Below are 14,132 nucleotides of genomic sequence, written 5' to 3' on the forward strand. Positions count from 1 at the left end.
CCTCTAAGCCTGGGGCTAACACACTCAGCAAGCCTCTAAGCCTGGGGCTAACACACTCAGCATAGCCTCTAAGCCTGGGGCTAACACACTCAGCATAGCCTCTAAGCCTGGGGCTAACACACTCAGCATAGCCTCTAAGCCTGGGGCTAGAAAAAGGCCCACTCTCCTCTCAGGCCCTGCTCCCCAGCTGCTGGAGCAGGACAGTTCTATAGCACTACCTCAGTCTCGGAGAAGCAGATTACCTCACTGTTCCTCCAGTGAAAGTGAGGCCTAGAAGTCTGTCCAAGGCCTCCCTGCTTCCCACCATCCCCAGTTCTAAGGCCTATGACTTCAGGTCCCCTGTACCTCACCATACTTGAACCTCCATTCTAAAGATGGGATCCTTAAGATGCCTATTACACAACCAAACAGCCAAATACAAGTCCGAGCTTGCTCCAGACTACCACCACATCGCTCTCTGAGCCTCGCTGGGCACGTCCTGCAGCCCAGGACACACCTCAGGAGTCCACTATGTCCAGGCCCTCACTGACTACGGGTGGTAAATGGTGTGTTCCACCTCACAGCAGCACAATCGCTGTAACTCGGGTCCTCTAGTACTCCTATCGCACTGCACTGCAGCCTCTAGAGCCACAGCAGATTCCCTGCAGTCTCCGGCCCTTCTCAATCTCAGGTCTCTGTCCTGACAAGCCTCGAACGGCAAGGATTTCTATCCCTGGAGTTGGCCTGGTCCACTGACAGGGAAATCTAAAGAGCATCAGACCGGCAGTGTCTGTCTGTCTGTCTCTCTCTCTCTCTCTCTCACACACACACACACACACACACACACTCCCTTACACTGTGGCCTGAAGCTAGGAATGATCACCCTGCTGTGACACATTCAATTAGAAAGCAGATGTCCTGAACAAACCTGATGATGAGGAACAACTCAGAGCCAAGTGCCATGAAGCTCAGGACAGACCTGAAACCCCACGCAGGCAGCACTTCTCACCTCAGGGAGTTAAGTAAGCATGAGTTCACTCCTTCCCTCGTATGTGTGTGTGTGTGTGTGTGTGTGTGTGTGTGTGTGTGTGTGTGTTTGTGTGTGTTGGCAGGTGGAGGCGTGGCACTGACTCACAGCCCCAAGCCACCAATGCCAGACTTTGCCTTTCCATCCGTTATCTGTATCCCAACTTACCAGCTGCAATCCTGGCCGCCTTAGCGTAGTTTCCATTTTCAATACAAGATATCAGCTCACTTCGGTCTTCTAGTGTGTGCCTTCGCACAAGGGCAGGTTTCCCTCGTCCACATTTGGGTGTACTAAAGCTTTGGGAGGAAAGCAGAGATGAATCAAACTGAGAGCACAGTTTAGAGTCCCCTGCCTGTGACTTTATCCTATACCACGTGCCAGGCTGCCAAGGGACAATGTGGTGTAGAGACCCAAGAGGCCACTTGGGCCACCCTTACCCACTCGACAGAGTGGCCACTACAGTACAGATAGGCAGGGCACTGCACATCACAGTCTTACTCAGAGAAAAAATTTGGGGAGTGGGAGGTATAAAGTGCAAGTTTAATTTTATACTAACTTAAATCAACTTCTGACTTCAGTTAAATCCTATGAAACAGATCAATTTATCCCGAAAAGCTGTTCCTCGTGGCAGAGCACACCCATGAACTAGCTCCGGGGCAGGCTTACTCCAGCTCCAGAGGACAGGGCCTACCTTGAGTCACAGAGTGGGCTGTTGCTGGAACAAATACTGGATTCAGATGCACAGCGCCGCCGGGGCGCAGCTTTCCTCCCTGGGCCCCCTCCTGGCTCCTGCTCGCTCCTAGCACCCCCAAAGCCATTGGTGAGACCTGGAACGCAAGAAGCAGACAGATGCTCGGTCACAACACACCAGAACAGTAGCTCTAGCCCAACTTATTCCTACATCTCTCTCTTCCTTAAAAACTACAATATGTTTTCCAAATAACTTTGCTTTTGTAAGTCAGGGTCTCATCAAGTCCAGGTTGCTCTTGAATTTCTGATCTTGCCTCCAGACCTGGTCCATGTGGTGCTGGGGTTCAAGCCCAGAGTTTTATGCATGCTAGTTAAGCACTCTACCACCTGAGCTACATCACTGGCCCCACAAAGAACACTGTGCACACAAAAGCCAGTATCTCATCTCTCCTGTGACCTCAGTGGACAAGCGCAGAGGCACTGCTGTGTAAAATGAGCACAGCAGAGCACAGAAAGTCAGAGCAGCTTTGCACATGCTCAACAAGTCCCACGGGAGCAAAGCAAAAAGAAACTGTTACCACTTCCCAGGTTAACAGATCACATGGAGTAAGGTCTGTGAGCTTACAACAAAACTAGACTGTCCAGTAGACAAGGAATAAGCGGTGTCTAGACACAAGCGCTCCAGTGCCCTTGAGTGGTGGAACACTACAAGATTCCACAAAAACACACTGATCATGTAGAACTTTAAGGACTAGTATAGAAAATTAGGCTTTAAAAACAAAAACAAACAAAAAAGGGAGGGGAAAAGAAAGAGAAAGGAAGGAAGGAAAAAGAAGAAAAACCAGGGCAGTCTATCCCAGTGGGAGAGCTCGTGCCTAGCAGGCATGCAAGGCCCTAGGCCTGACCACCAGCAAAAATAAATAAATAAACAAACAAACCAACAAACAAAACATCAATGTTAATAAGAATTTTTTAAAAATATGGATAAAACACTTTAAACCTGCAAGTGTGGGCTCAAATCATCTGAGCAATGTCAGGTCCCCAAGCACCGAAGAATGTAAGCTTGGCAGGAAGCTGAGCCATGTTGCCAAGGGTCTACCTCAGGTACAATGTCTGCACAAACGTAACCACAGCATCTGGAGATTTGTGAAGTACTTTAATAAAGAGAGATCTGAGTCAAGGCAATGCCACATTCCTGGCAGGCAAGTCTGACTCTGAATTTATGTCAGTAAGTAGGAAAAGGCACACCCACCCATGGTCCTTACAGACCGCCCTGGATCAGAAGGATCATGTCCCCAGGCTGTGTGCTTGCCTGACTCCTGCTGGCTGCACCAGCTTAAGAAAGGGAAGGGGACAGGAACAGCAAACAGACAACACTCTTTTTGTTCACATATACCCATCTTAACCATATAACCTTAAAAAATTTTAAAACTATTTTCCAAAGTAAAACATGTAAACTTATTTTTGAAATACATTTTCTTAAAAGTATGAGATGACTATATTACAAGGTTTTCCTTGCATTCTCCCACATCACACCTGTGAAAAGGACCTGCTTGTGCTAAAAATGCTGAGAAGTTTTTTCTTTTTTTTTTTTTTTAAGATTTATTTATTATTATATCTAAGTACACTGAAGCTGTCTTCAAATGCACCAGAAGAGGGCATCAGATCTCATTATGGATGGTTGTGAGCCACCATGTGGTTGCTGGGATTTGAACTCAGGACCTTCAGAAGAACAGTCGGTGCTCTTAACAACTGAGCCATTAACCACTGAGCCATCTCTCCAGCCCGAGAAGTTCTTGTTTGCTTGCTCACTAGCAAAGCAGAAGACACAAGAGAGGGAAGAAGCCACACCCGTCTCCTAAAGGGCCTCAAGGCCCAGCAATTCTTAGGAGGCAAGAGAGCGTGGTGCTGCCTTGGCGGGTGCAACACACAACTCGGACATAGACACCTGCTGACTTAGGTTAGCAAAGTCAACACAGAGACGGCCCTGTCACCTGGATGGATGGACAGAGGCAGAGCCTTGTTCCAGGACCCAAGATCTTAGAAGACTACAAGCCCAGAATATCTGTCATGGCTAGGCAGAGCAGGTACCTGCAGGCAGGTCTGCAGAGTCTAAAGGTCTTGGACAAGCAGGTCCCCAACACTGGCATCTCTGTGCTAGAAAGAAACCTAGAAGGACCCAGACGGACAGTGTATACACACACACACACACACACACACACACACACACACACACACACACACTTGGTGTTCCCAACAAAGATGGCAACAGCTTTACCCATACCAAGGTGCCTTGTCAGGGCCTAAACAGTCCCTTGTGGGGGAAGGGGTTTGGAAAAACTAAGAGAAAGTTTATAACTTTGAGAAGGGGAAATATATGATTAAATGTCTCTCTCATTTTCCCAAGTGTTTAATTACTAGGGCACACTGCATCTGGGCTCCTAAGTTTACAGAAAGTTTTCACACATTACATAAAAACACATAACACCATGAGAAGCTGGCAGAGCCACGATGAAACCTGAGCAGCTTTCAGCAAAGCCCCCTGAGGCCTGCCGAGCAGAGCCGATCTCCAGGACTGCTTTTCATTGGGCGCCACAGTCCAACACAACCATGGTGCTTGCTTGGCCCAGCCAGATTCCGCCAGCTTCCAAGGCCCTGGACATGCCCTGAGAAGCAACATGGGCTGGAGACACAAGCTTGAAAAGCTCTTGCAGACACTGTCTGAAGAAGACATGGCTTTGACACAGAGTCAGGTAAAGAGCTTTGTGTCTCTGCTTTGCTCTTTGTGATCCACTTCCTACAATGACTCCCATTAGCTGCAGGAAGAAGAGCCAAGTACCGCACCCCACCACACACACTGAAGCTTACTGTAGTAGATCACACACATGCCTACTGCTCTTGACAACCAAAACAAAGAAATGAGATGGCTCCTACACCAGGCCAATGACCCCAAGTGCAAGTCGGTCAGAGGGTCCTGAGGTCTCCAAAGAATAAGGCAGTGTTTAAATACCTTACTCAGGCCCAGAAGAACCCACAAAAGTACCACTGCAACTGTGTCCCAAGATAGGCCCAGCCCCAGCCTTGTAACTACCACATCTTCCCTAAAAGCCCCCCCTTGGCCCAGGTCTCCTACAGTACAACTGGGGTACATGGAGTGGCCAATAAAGGGTCCTGTGAGATGCTCAGGTCTCCAGATCTCACCCACAGGCCTCGGAGAGGTGGTCTACTTGGAAAGCTGAGACACACACGGTGAGAAAGTAGGGGCGTGATCCTTTCTACCTTGGGCTCCAACCTGCACAGTGCCAAGAGCTTACAGGCTGCAGCACATGAGACCATCAGGGCCTGGTAAGCTACACTGACCAGGCTTCCCACCCTCTACAGAAGCCATGAGCTGTGCCTGATGAGCTGTGCCCGAGACTGTAGCCAGTGAGTGCATCCTTGCTGATATACCCACCACCACAGATATCTCACCGGAGTCCACAGACTCCTCTGAAACAGAACAGGATCGTGTTGCCCAAAGCTCCAGCTTGTTCTCACCTATTGCACATCAACAAGCATGTGTCCCCAACTGGAAACCGTGCCCTAGGCTAGGAATGCAACCTTTTAAGGGTGGCAGCAAGAGCATCTATTACTGTCCTCTATTACTGTCCCCTGATGACACTTGACTTTGTTGGCTCCAAAAGAACTTCCCGTTGGGTGCAAGGTTCCACCTTTCAATAAAAGCTCAATGAGCAAGGCCACCCCACCCACCAATCTGCTTTTCCTAAGGACAGTCTATGAAGACACAGCTGCACATGGCCAACACAAGCCAGAGGCCATGTCAAAGGCCCTCCCCTCTCAAGGTCACTGCAGGAGGACTTCTCAGCTGGCTCCGCAGATATCTGCACAAGTTCCAACTAGACTAGCAATGCTTAATAATCCAAGAAACATTGATAGAGAAGAACGGAGGGAGAACAGATAAGAGAACAAAAGAAATAAAAGATGCTAACAACCAAGTAAGGAGCTCTATTTAGGCCCATCCGGGCAGTGTGTGTGCACAGTCAGTGCCTTCAAACACCTAGACCAAGGCAGCCTAACAGTCATCACAGGTCAGTTCTGGATGTGCTCAGGATGAGGCTCAAACTGTTGGATTGTGTTGTCCAAGGTACAGCAGGCTCTGCTATAGCACCAGCAAGACTGAGGCACCGAGAGACATCTGCTCAGGCACCAGGCTCCTCTCAACTGCTGGGCTGAGAGAGGGGTACGCTGACCCAGGACAGATCTCCTCCAAGGGTAGGTGTCTGTTTAGAGGATGGCTCAGCAGGTGCTTCCAATGTGGTCCTCAAGAACTAGGAGCAAGGTAAGGAGGCAGCGAAGGCTTTGCATTCCAAGAGGCCATTTAGCAGAACTCCAGTCCAAGTCGAGGTTAAGAGAAAAGGATTAGGATCCAAAGAGTGAGCTACCCAGGCACATTAGTGGTTAACTGAGAACCTGGCACACAGCGAGAAGCCATTTAGTCTGACTGCAGGGCAGGGATTATCTCCTCCCTCAACAGTCCATGGCCAGGGAAGACATTTCACCTGCTCACCACTACCACACCACACATTTCATTGAGAATCTCCACACCACAGAGTACGAGTAAGAGGTGACACAGGTCCTGGCCTGACGGTCCATTGATGGAAATAAACAGGCAGAATAAAAAAACCTACAAAACAGAGCCAGCTCCAAAAAATATGAGAACCATAAAAGCAGTCACACCATGCTCCACACTGTCACATAGCCCGCCTGTCCCGTGAGCAAGCTGAGGCCTGTGGGTGGGCAGTTGTAAAATCGGTAAGTCCACACTTAATCTAACTTGGCATCTTGCAGTGCACTGGAGCGCACCAGAGAATTCCCCTACAAGTTCAGGGCCAGATGAACCTGGAAAAGATCAGAAGGTTCTGAATACTCCACGTCCTCAAACAGCGAAGTGCAACTTGAAACAAGAAATCCAGGTGCGCAGAGAGCACCACAAGGCTCAAGTGGAGGCCCAGCCAGCACCGATGGCAGGATGGGCCCATTCAGCCCAGGCCTGGCCCACCATGGGCCTGGCAGATGCAGCAGTGGACGCCTCCTGTTCCTGAGGGTCAGATCTTAGTGCTAACAAGGCTCCCGGCTGCTCAGGAGTGCGATTAGGAATTCATCATGCATCCACTGAAAGCTACTGCCATTCTGGAATAAGAAAGCAGAAATCTCCATTTCAGTCAGGATCAAAGGCACTTTGGGGATCACACATCCTAAAGTTAAGACTCCTTGGGACTCACCGTAATCACTGAGAACCCAGAAAAGAACTGAGATGTGCAAACACATAACATTTCATGACCTCATGGTTAGTAGCCCCGGGGAAACATGGCCCAGCAGAGCCCACATGGCTAACTAGGCTTCCTGGCAGAAGCTGCCAGGTACAAAGCAGGGGTTGTGGATAGCAGCTACATTGTGAAAGCTTTTTCTACAGTGTCTTACAGGGTTAACAAACTTTCTGCTGCTGGCAGATATGAACCGTGAGGAGGTAGAAAGCCATCCTGTGCATGCAAGGCACCTGGTGTTGAGACACTGAGCAATCTCCTAGCAGAGCACAGCATTCCATCATCAGTTCAGTGACAAGGGATTTAGACACCAGAGTCTTTCACTAAATGTAGCTAAGAAAAGCTAAAGCTATATAGTTTCAGAAACTTCCAACGAGAATTGAAATAACTTAAGTTTCAATCTACTTGCCGTGGCATATTAAAATTGCTTCATCAAAACCAAGTGTTATTGGATTTTAAAGTGCTATTATCAACTCATCAAAACAAGAGGGCATTGAGAGAAATTTCTATAAAATTACTGAGTGCAAAATAAAAATGAAATTAGCTGGGCCTACTAGTAGAGGTCTGTGATTTCAGCTACTTCAGAGGCTGAGGTAAGAGGCTAATGAGCTAAAGGCCTTTATTGTAGAAAAGGTTCAAGGCCAGCTTGTCTCAACATTTTTTGAAAGGGTCACCAAGATGGGTCAGTGTAAAGGTACTTGCTGCACAAGTCTAATGCATGCTGAGAGAGACAAATCTTTTTAATGCCCCACCCCCCAACACACACACACACACACACACACACACACACACACACACACACAAATTTTTGTTTTGTTTTGTTTTTCGAGACAGGGTTTCTCTGTGTAGCCCTGGCTGTCCTGGAACTCACCTCTGTAGACCAGGCTGGCCTTGAACTCAGAAATCCACCTGCCTCTGCCTCCCAAGTGCTGGGATTAAAGGCATGCGCCACCACGCTCGGCAACAGACACAAATTAAAAGGCGCTCCATACTACACAGCAACTTGCCACAAGGGGCCAGTCACACACGTATACACACACGAGAGATGGAGGGAGGGAGAAGGAGGGAAGAAACCACAATGTATTGACTTTGGCAAGATCTGCTCCTCAGGGTGCGGTGCTCCAGGCCAGGTAACTCAAACCAATGGAGAAACAAAGATGAAGAGTGTCAATAGTCCACTCTAACTACCAGGCCAGCCTTGCCCTCCCAACTCTCTGACTGGACACCCGACAAGGTTGCAGGAAACAGAATCCCCTCACCAGCAAAACCTCTGTGTTGCTCACTGCTGACATGTAGGAAAGAACAGCCAACACCAAAGGCCTGGGTGGGAATGCAGCTTCCTTACTGTGGTGGTCTGAGCGACAACGGCCCCCATCGGATCATGCTTAAATGCTTGGTCCCGGTTGGTGGAACTGTTTGGGAACATGTAGAGGTGTGGCCTTGTCGCAGGAACTGTGTGGCCAGGGATGGGTTTTCAGGTTAAAAGCTCCCAGGCCACTAGGCTAGCACTCTCTTTCTCTGACTCGCACTTAGGGATCAGGTACAAGCTCTCACCTAAGTCTCCAGCACCATGATGGTAACAGCCTCTGACTGTGTGGAACCGCGAGCTATAAATCAAATGCTTGCTTTTACAAGTTACTCTTCACAGCAACAGAAAGGTCACTAAGGAGCTGGTACCAGGGAGGGTTGGGGTGGCAGGCCTGACTATGGTGCTTTTTGGAAAACTTTGGGTCTTTGGACTAGAAAGGTGGTTGGACACTGTTAAGTGGAGCTTAATGAGCTGTCCTAATAGGAGACTTGGAAGACCAGCAATATGGACTAAGGAGGCCCAGTTCAAGAGGTTTCAGGGGGAAACAACATTAGCATCTGGGCTAAAGACCATTCTTGTGATATTTTTGCGAGGAATGTGGATGCTTTTGTCCTTAACCTAAGAATCAGCCAGAGATGCCAGGAGTTGGTGGCACACATTTTTAATCCCAACACTTGGGAGGCTGAAGCAGGTGGACCTCCAAGTTCCAGGTCAGCCTGGTCTACGGACACAGGACAGCCAGGACATAGAGAAACCCTGTCATGGAAAAACAATAAAAATCAACCCGAAACTAAATTAGAACTGGGTGGAGAGGCTAACCTAATAAACTCTATTGTATAGTTATTAGTAATCACTCTACAATTATGTATCTACAATTAAAAAGAACAAGTGGAAAAAAGGAACACAAATACAGAATTTAAGGAGAAAAGAAACACCACAAAATTTACTGTTCGAGACAAGGCTTATGCTGACAGAGATTAGGAGAAATGAAATAACAGGAGTGGTGTCCTTAAGACGAGACTCTACTCAGGTGAGAAGAATGGGGGCTAAGGAACAATCTGTTCCTAAAAAGCAACAACAAATCAAAGCTTGTGCCAATGTCATTCAAGCAGGGCAAGCCGATGGCCTAACACAGCTCTCCAGCCTGGTGGTTCTGACTTCAGTCTGGAAGGATACAGGAATAAGGAGTTGTAGAATCTTCCTCCTGTTAGGGAAAGCCACAAAACCAGATTCGTGGCAGGTCAATCCCTGCCTGGGGAAGTTGGAAAGGCTGCTGTGTGAGGCTGCCAAAGTAAAGCCTGAATTGTGATGGACGTCAGTCACAATGTTGAAGTTGCCAAAGTCATGAGATGTCTACCAAGGAGAGCTACAAACTCAACATGGAAGCAGTTCCTCAGAGACGTTCTGCAGTCAGCAAAGCTGGAAGAGGAAAGCCATCTCTGTCAGTCCTGACACTGGACACAGAGCTATCAGATTCAGAGTTTGCCCGGCTGGGTTAAAGGCCTGCTGTGGTCTGGTATTTCCTCACTATTGGAATGCTAATGTATTTTATGTTGGAAGTATGTGATTTTTTTAATTCTGCTTTTACAAGGGGTTAAAATTAGGAGTCTCAGAAAACTCTGAACTTTCTTTCTTTCATTTTTTTTTTTTGGTTTTTCAAGATAGGGTTTCTCTGTGTAGCTCTGGCTGTCCTGGAACTCACTCTGTAGACCAGGCTGGCTTAGAACTCAGAAATCCGCCTGCCTCTGCCTCCCGAGTGCTGGGATTAAAGGCGTGTGCCACCACGCCTGGCTTAACTCTGAACTTTCAAATCAGTGAAATTATGAAACAATGGGGACTTCTGAAGTTGGACTAGATACACTTTGCATTGTGATACAGCCACAAACCTACAGGGGCCTAAGGAATGGAATGTCCTGTCCCCCACAGGATCATATATCTGAATGTTTACCCCCAGTTAGTGCAACTGTTTGGGAAAGATTAGGAGATATGACCTTATTGGAAAAGGTATGTCACCAGTTTTAAGGTCTCAAAACCCAAGCCATTTCTAGTTAGTGTTCTTTCCTGTTTGCATAATCTCTCTCCAGTCTCTACCATCCCAACAAGCTTATGGATCAGATGTAGGCGCTCGGCTAACTTTCTAGCACCATGCCTGCCATGCTCCCTGCCATGATGGGGATGGACTAAATCTCAAGAACCATGAGCCACAAATTCCATCATCTCTCTTATAAGTTGCCTTTGTCTCATGGTGTCTCTTCACAGCAACAGAAAAGTAGCTAAGACACTAATCCTGGGTACCTAGGACCAAAAGCAAAGTGCAAACCTGCCTTATACAGACAGCAGACGTGGAACATCACATCTGATGCTGGCAATCATTGGTTAAGAACACAAGCACCTTCTTCCACAGTGTTTAATCTGGGGATTAGACAAGAGGAGGCTATGACGAAGCCAAGCCAGTGCTGTCAACACAGCACAGGGAATTTGAGGAAACCTAGCAAGAGCCGTCAAAGACAGCACAGGGCTAAAGGTGTAGGCACACGGGCAACATCTTAGGAAATAAAACACATCTCAGGTTAACAGTGGGACCAGATGATGGCTTAGCGGGAATTCAGTGACCCGAGTTCAAGCCCAGAGTGAAAGGAGACAATCAACTTACAGTTCTCTCAAGATTTATTCCCCAACCCACCCCACATGTATGAACACTGTAACACCCAACCAAACTCACTTAGCTTTTTTTGTTTGCTTTTTAAAAATTGGGGTTTTTCTGTGTAGCCTTGGCTATCCTGGAACTCGATCTGTAGACCAGGCTGGTCTCAGACTCATAAAGCCCTACCTGCCTGTGCCCAAGTGCTAGGATTAAAGGGGTGAGCCACCACTACTCAGCAAGTTTAGCATTAAAAAGGAAGGGAGGGAGGGAGGGACTGCGTCCATTAAAAAGAAAAAGCTTGGCAGTAAAGGAGAAAGGTTTTGAGTACAATTTTACCAGGCGTTAGTAGTACACGCACCTTGATATGGACTTCCCAGTCAAGTGCACATGTACTAAAACAACATACAAAAACACCAAGGGAACATTACAGTACTCCTTAAGCCAAGCCAAGGATGAAGTGTTACAAGTAATGAGATGACAGAATATTTTCAGATTGCTCAGGGAAGAAGCAGCCTTCAGTAAAGGAAGGTTCAGGCTCAATTGATGGTTCTGAGTTGTGGGAACTGCTCTTAGAAGACCCCACCCCTCTGGGCACCTAGTGCCAGGTGTGGCCATTCCCGGTCCCAGTTTACACACATACATGCACACAATAGTCAAGGTATTCAATCAAACCACATTCAAAGTCAATGTGTGAACAACCACAGAGAAGGGAGAAAAGGAACAAGGGAGGGGCGGAGCCAGCCATGCCCACTGCTGTATGGGCCAGCTGAGGCTGAACAGCGGGTCACAGCCTGAAGACAGCTTACAGCTTTAGAACTGAGAGGATGCCACAAAAACAAAAGCTCAGCACCATGGTTTTCTATTATGAGGCCCGGGGGGGGGGGGGTGCCCCTGACATTTACCTGTATCCAGGCGCTTTCCCGGGGACTCCTCCTCCACTTCGGAGTCTCCACATGTGCTCCTCGACCTTTTCCTTGGCTGCAGTAGAGTCTCCAACCTCGGAAGGACTACAGACAAAAAGGTTTTGGTCCCTAGCTGAGGAGAAGTTGGCTGGGTTTCAGTGTTCTTGGCAGACTTTGGGGGGCTTACACTTTTCGATTTGCAGAAGAGAACAGAAGTGCGTCTGTTTACATCGCTTGATGGCTCCGCCACTGCGGAGGCCGCCGCCGCCGGCACATCGCCACTACTGGCGAGGGTGGGCTCTGGAGGGTGTCCGCTTACCAGTGCGCTCTGAGTGCAAGTGCTATGTGATTCATTATCAAATGTGACTCTTTTGAATAGTTTACTCTGCTCGGGGTTGAGTTCTACTGGTTTGAGGGTTGGTGGTTCTGAATTAGTCTCCGAGTTTGAAGGAAGAGGTAATGCATCTGATGGTTCAAGTTTAGGGGGAGATTTATCTCCTGAAAAAATTATAAATAAAGTGATTTTGAAAACTGAAGATTATAAAATCTATTATAAAACTTATATAAATGTGAAGTCCACCAAAACACTAATTCAATTAAGGAAACAGCATCACACACAATGGTCTGCGGAGCAGTGTGCAGCCCCGGGCCGTCAGGTAACACTGTGTGTTTCCCTAACAAAAGATTTCGGGCCTGGTGTCCTAACCCAGGTGCACAAGTTACTTTCTGGAAAAAACTGTGAAAGAGCATTTAACACACAGCGATACTAAAAACCTCATCTGAGTTCAGGACAATCTCTGCATCGCTATTTACTTACCTTGAGGAAGGTGAAACAGTCACAGAGCTAAGGGGGCCTTAAAGGCTCCACAGCAACTGATGCTGCACCACAAAGTGGTGAAGAGAAGGGAACGAACACCCAGCTGTCTGAGCACGACTCTAAGCCCAACTCTGGGGTGGAAAGTGGCCGGGAAGATCTAAGGAGGCGGGAGCATCTCCCACTGCCTTAGAATACACAACCAGGGAGCTCCCCACTCTATCTACCCTCCTATCTTTACAAATAAAAAAGACCCCCAAAATTATTTCAACCTCTTTAGTAAGGTATTTACAAATTACCAACATGGGAGCTGAAGAGCTGGCTCAGTGGCTAAGAGCACTTGCTGCTCCTGCAAGGGGCATAGGTTCGGTTCCCAGCATCCACGTGGGCAGACAACAACTCTCTACAACTCTAGCTCCAAGAAATCCAACGCCCTCTCCTGGCTTCTGTGGCACAAGGCATGTGCACTTGGCACACAGTCATACAATAAAATGAAAATAAGATCAGTATGGACCTGACCAGGGAGAAGCAGCTTCCTGTCTTCTTCACACACAAAGCTCAAGCAACAGACTAGCAGCAGAGCTCATCGTGTAAGGTTCGGCCTGCTGGGCTGAACTGCTAAAGGTTCTTTCTAGACAAGATTGAGACTCACTATAGGACATATGACAGAAAATTCAAGAGCATCAGTTTCAACATTCCAAAATAGCATGCATATGTTATAACTAGGTATGGTTTCTATTTTATTCAAACTACAAGTTTCCCACAAAACATTTACACTATGTCACAATACTTTACATTCAAAATTCACTCTGAAAATAAAAGGCTACACAACTTAAAAGCCTCGAGGATGTCTCTGCGTCACTTGATTGACTCAGAACAAAGGCTCCGCACCAAGACCTCCTCGGGACCTCCACTCAGCAACAGATGCAGACAGCAACTCTGGCAAGTCAGGTGGCCTGGGCTAACTGTGTGCATGTGAAGCCTGTTAGAGACAACTCCACCACCAAGCAGTGGAAACACAGCCTCAAACAGCCTTTTAAGAGGTCTTTGGTTGAAAAGCTTTACCCAAGAGATAAGGAGTGACAAACTCATGTCACAGGAACCAAAACCTCTGTACCTGGAGATTAAACCTCCAATGAAGTGGAAATGCCAAATCTGAATCACTGACATGTTGGATATGACAACATTCTTCCTGCCCACTTAGGTTAGGTTCATTAACAGCTTTAGGGCAGTATTATTTGCAGAGCACACAGGGACACTGAGAAGATGGGATTAGGAACAGTGCAGAGCCATGCATGGCACTCTTGGTACACACAAACATGAAAACAGAAGTCGCTGGACGGTGTGTTAGGCTGGGGTGGGTGTCCACCATTGGGCACACTTATACTGCGTACTTCAGTTTGCCGTTTGCAGCCTCCTCCTCCTCCTCCTCCTCCTCCTCCT

General features: G+C 47.7%; 1 protein-coding gene across 3 annotated transcripts in view; it reads right to left on the minus strand.

Moving 5' to 3' along the window:
- The window catches only part of Brd1 (bromodomain containing 1), a 50,062-nt gene that overhangs the window by 3,126 nt on the left and 32,804 nt on the right, over nt 1-14,132 (minus strand). The window contains exons 8-11 of one of the 3 annotated variants that reach the window (XR_003845455.1): nt 12,063-12,373; nt 11,876-11,980; nt 1,698-1,833; nt 1,175-1,302 (exon numbers count right to left, since the gene is read on the minus strand). Coding sequence is in view for 2 of the 3 variants with exons in the window: in XM_021216382.1 (XP_021072041.1) it covers nt 1,175-1,302; nt 1,698-1,833; nt 11,876-12,373 (762 nt within the window). In the remaining variant the exon portion in view is untranslated. Of the gene's footprint in view, nt 1-1,174; nt 1,303-1,697; nt 1,834-11,875; nt 12,374-14,132 lie in introns of all 3 variants that reach the window. The other 2 variants (XM_029547894.1, XM_021216382.1) reach the window with 2 other exon arrangements.

The sequence above is a fragment of the Mus pahari genome, chromosome 17 (assembly GCF_900095145.1).
Source record: "Mus pahari chromosome 17, PAHARI_EIJ_v1.1, whole genome shotgun sequence".
Taxonomy (NCBI): Eukaryota; Metazoa; Chordata; class Mammalia; order Rodentia; family Muridae; genus Mus; species Mus pahari.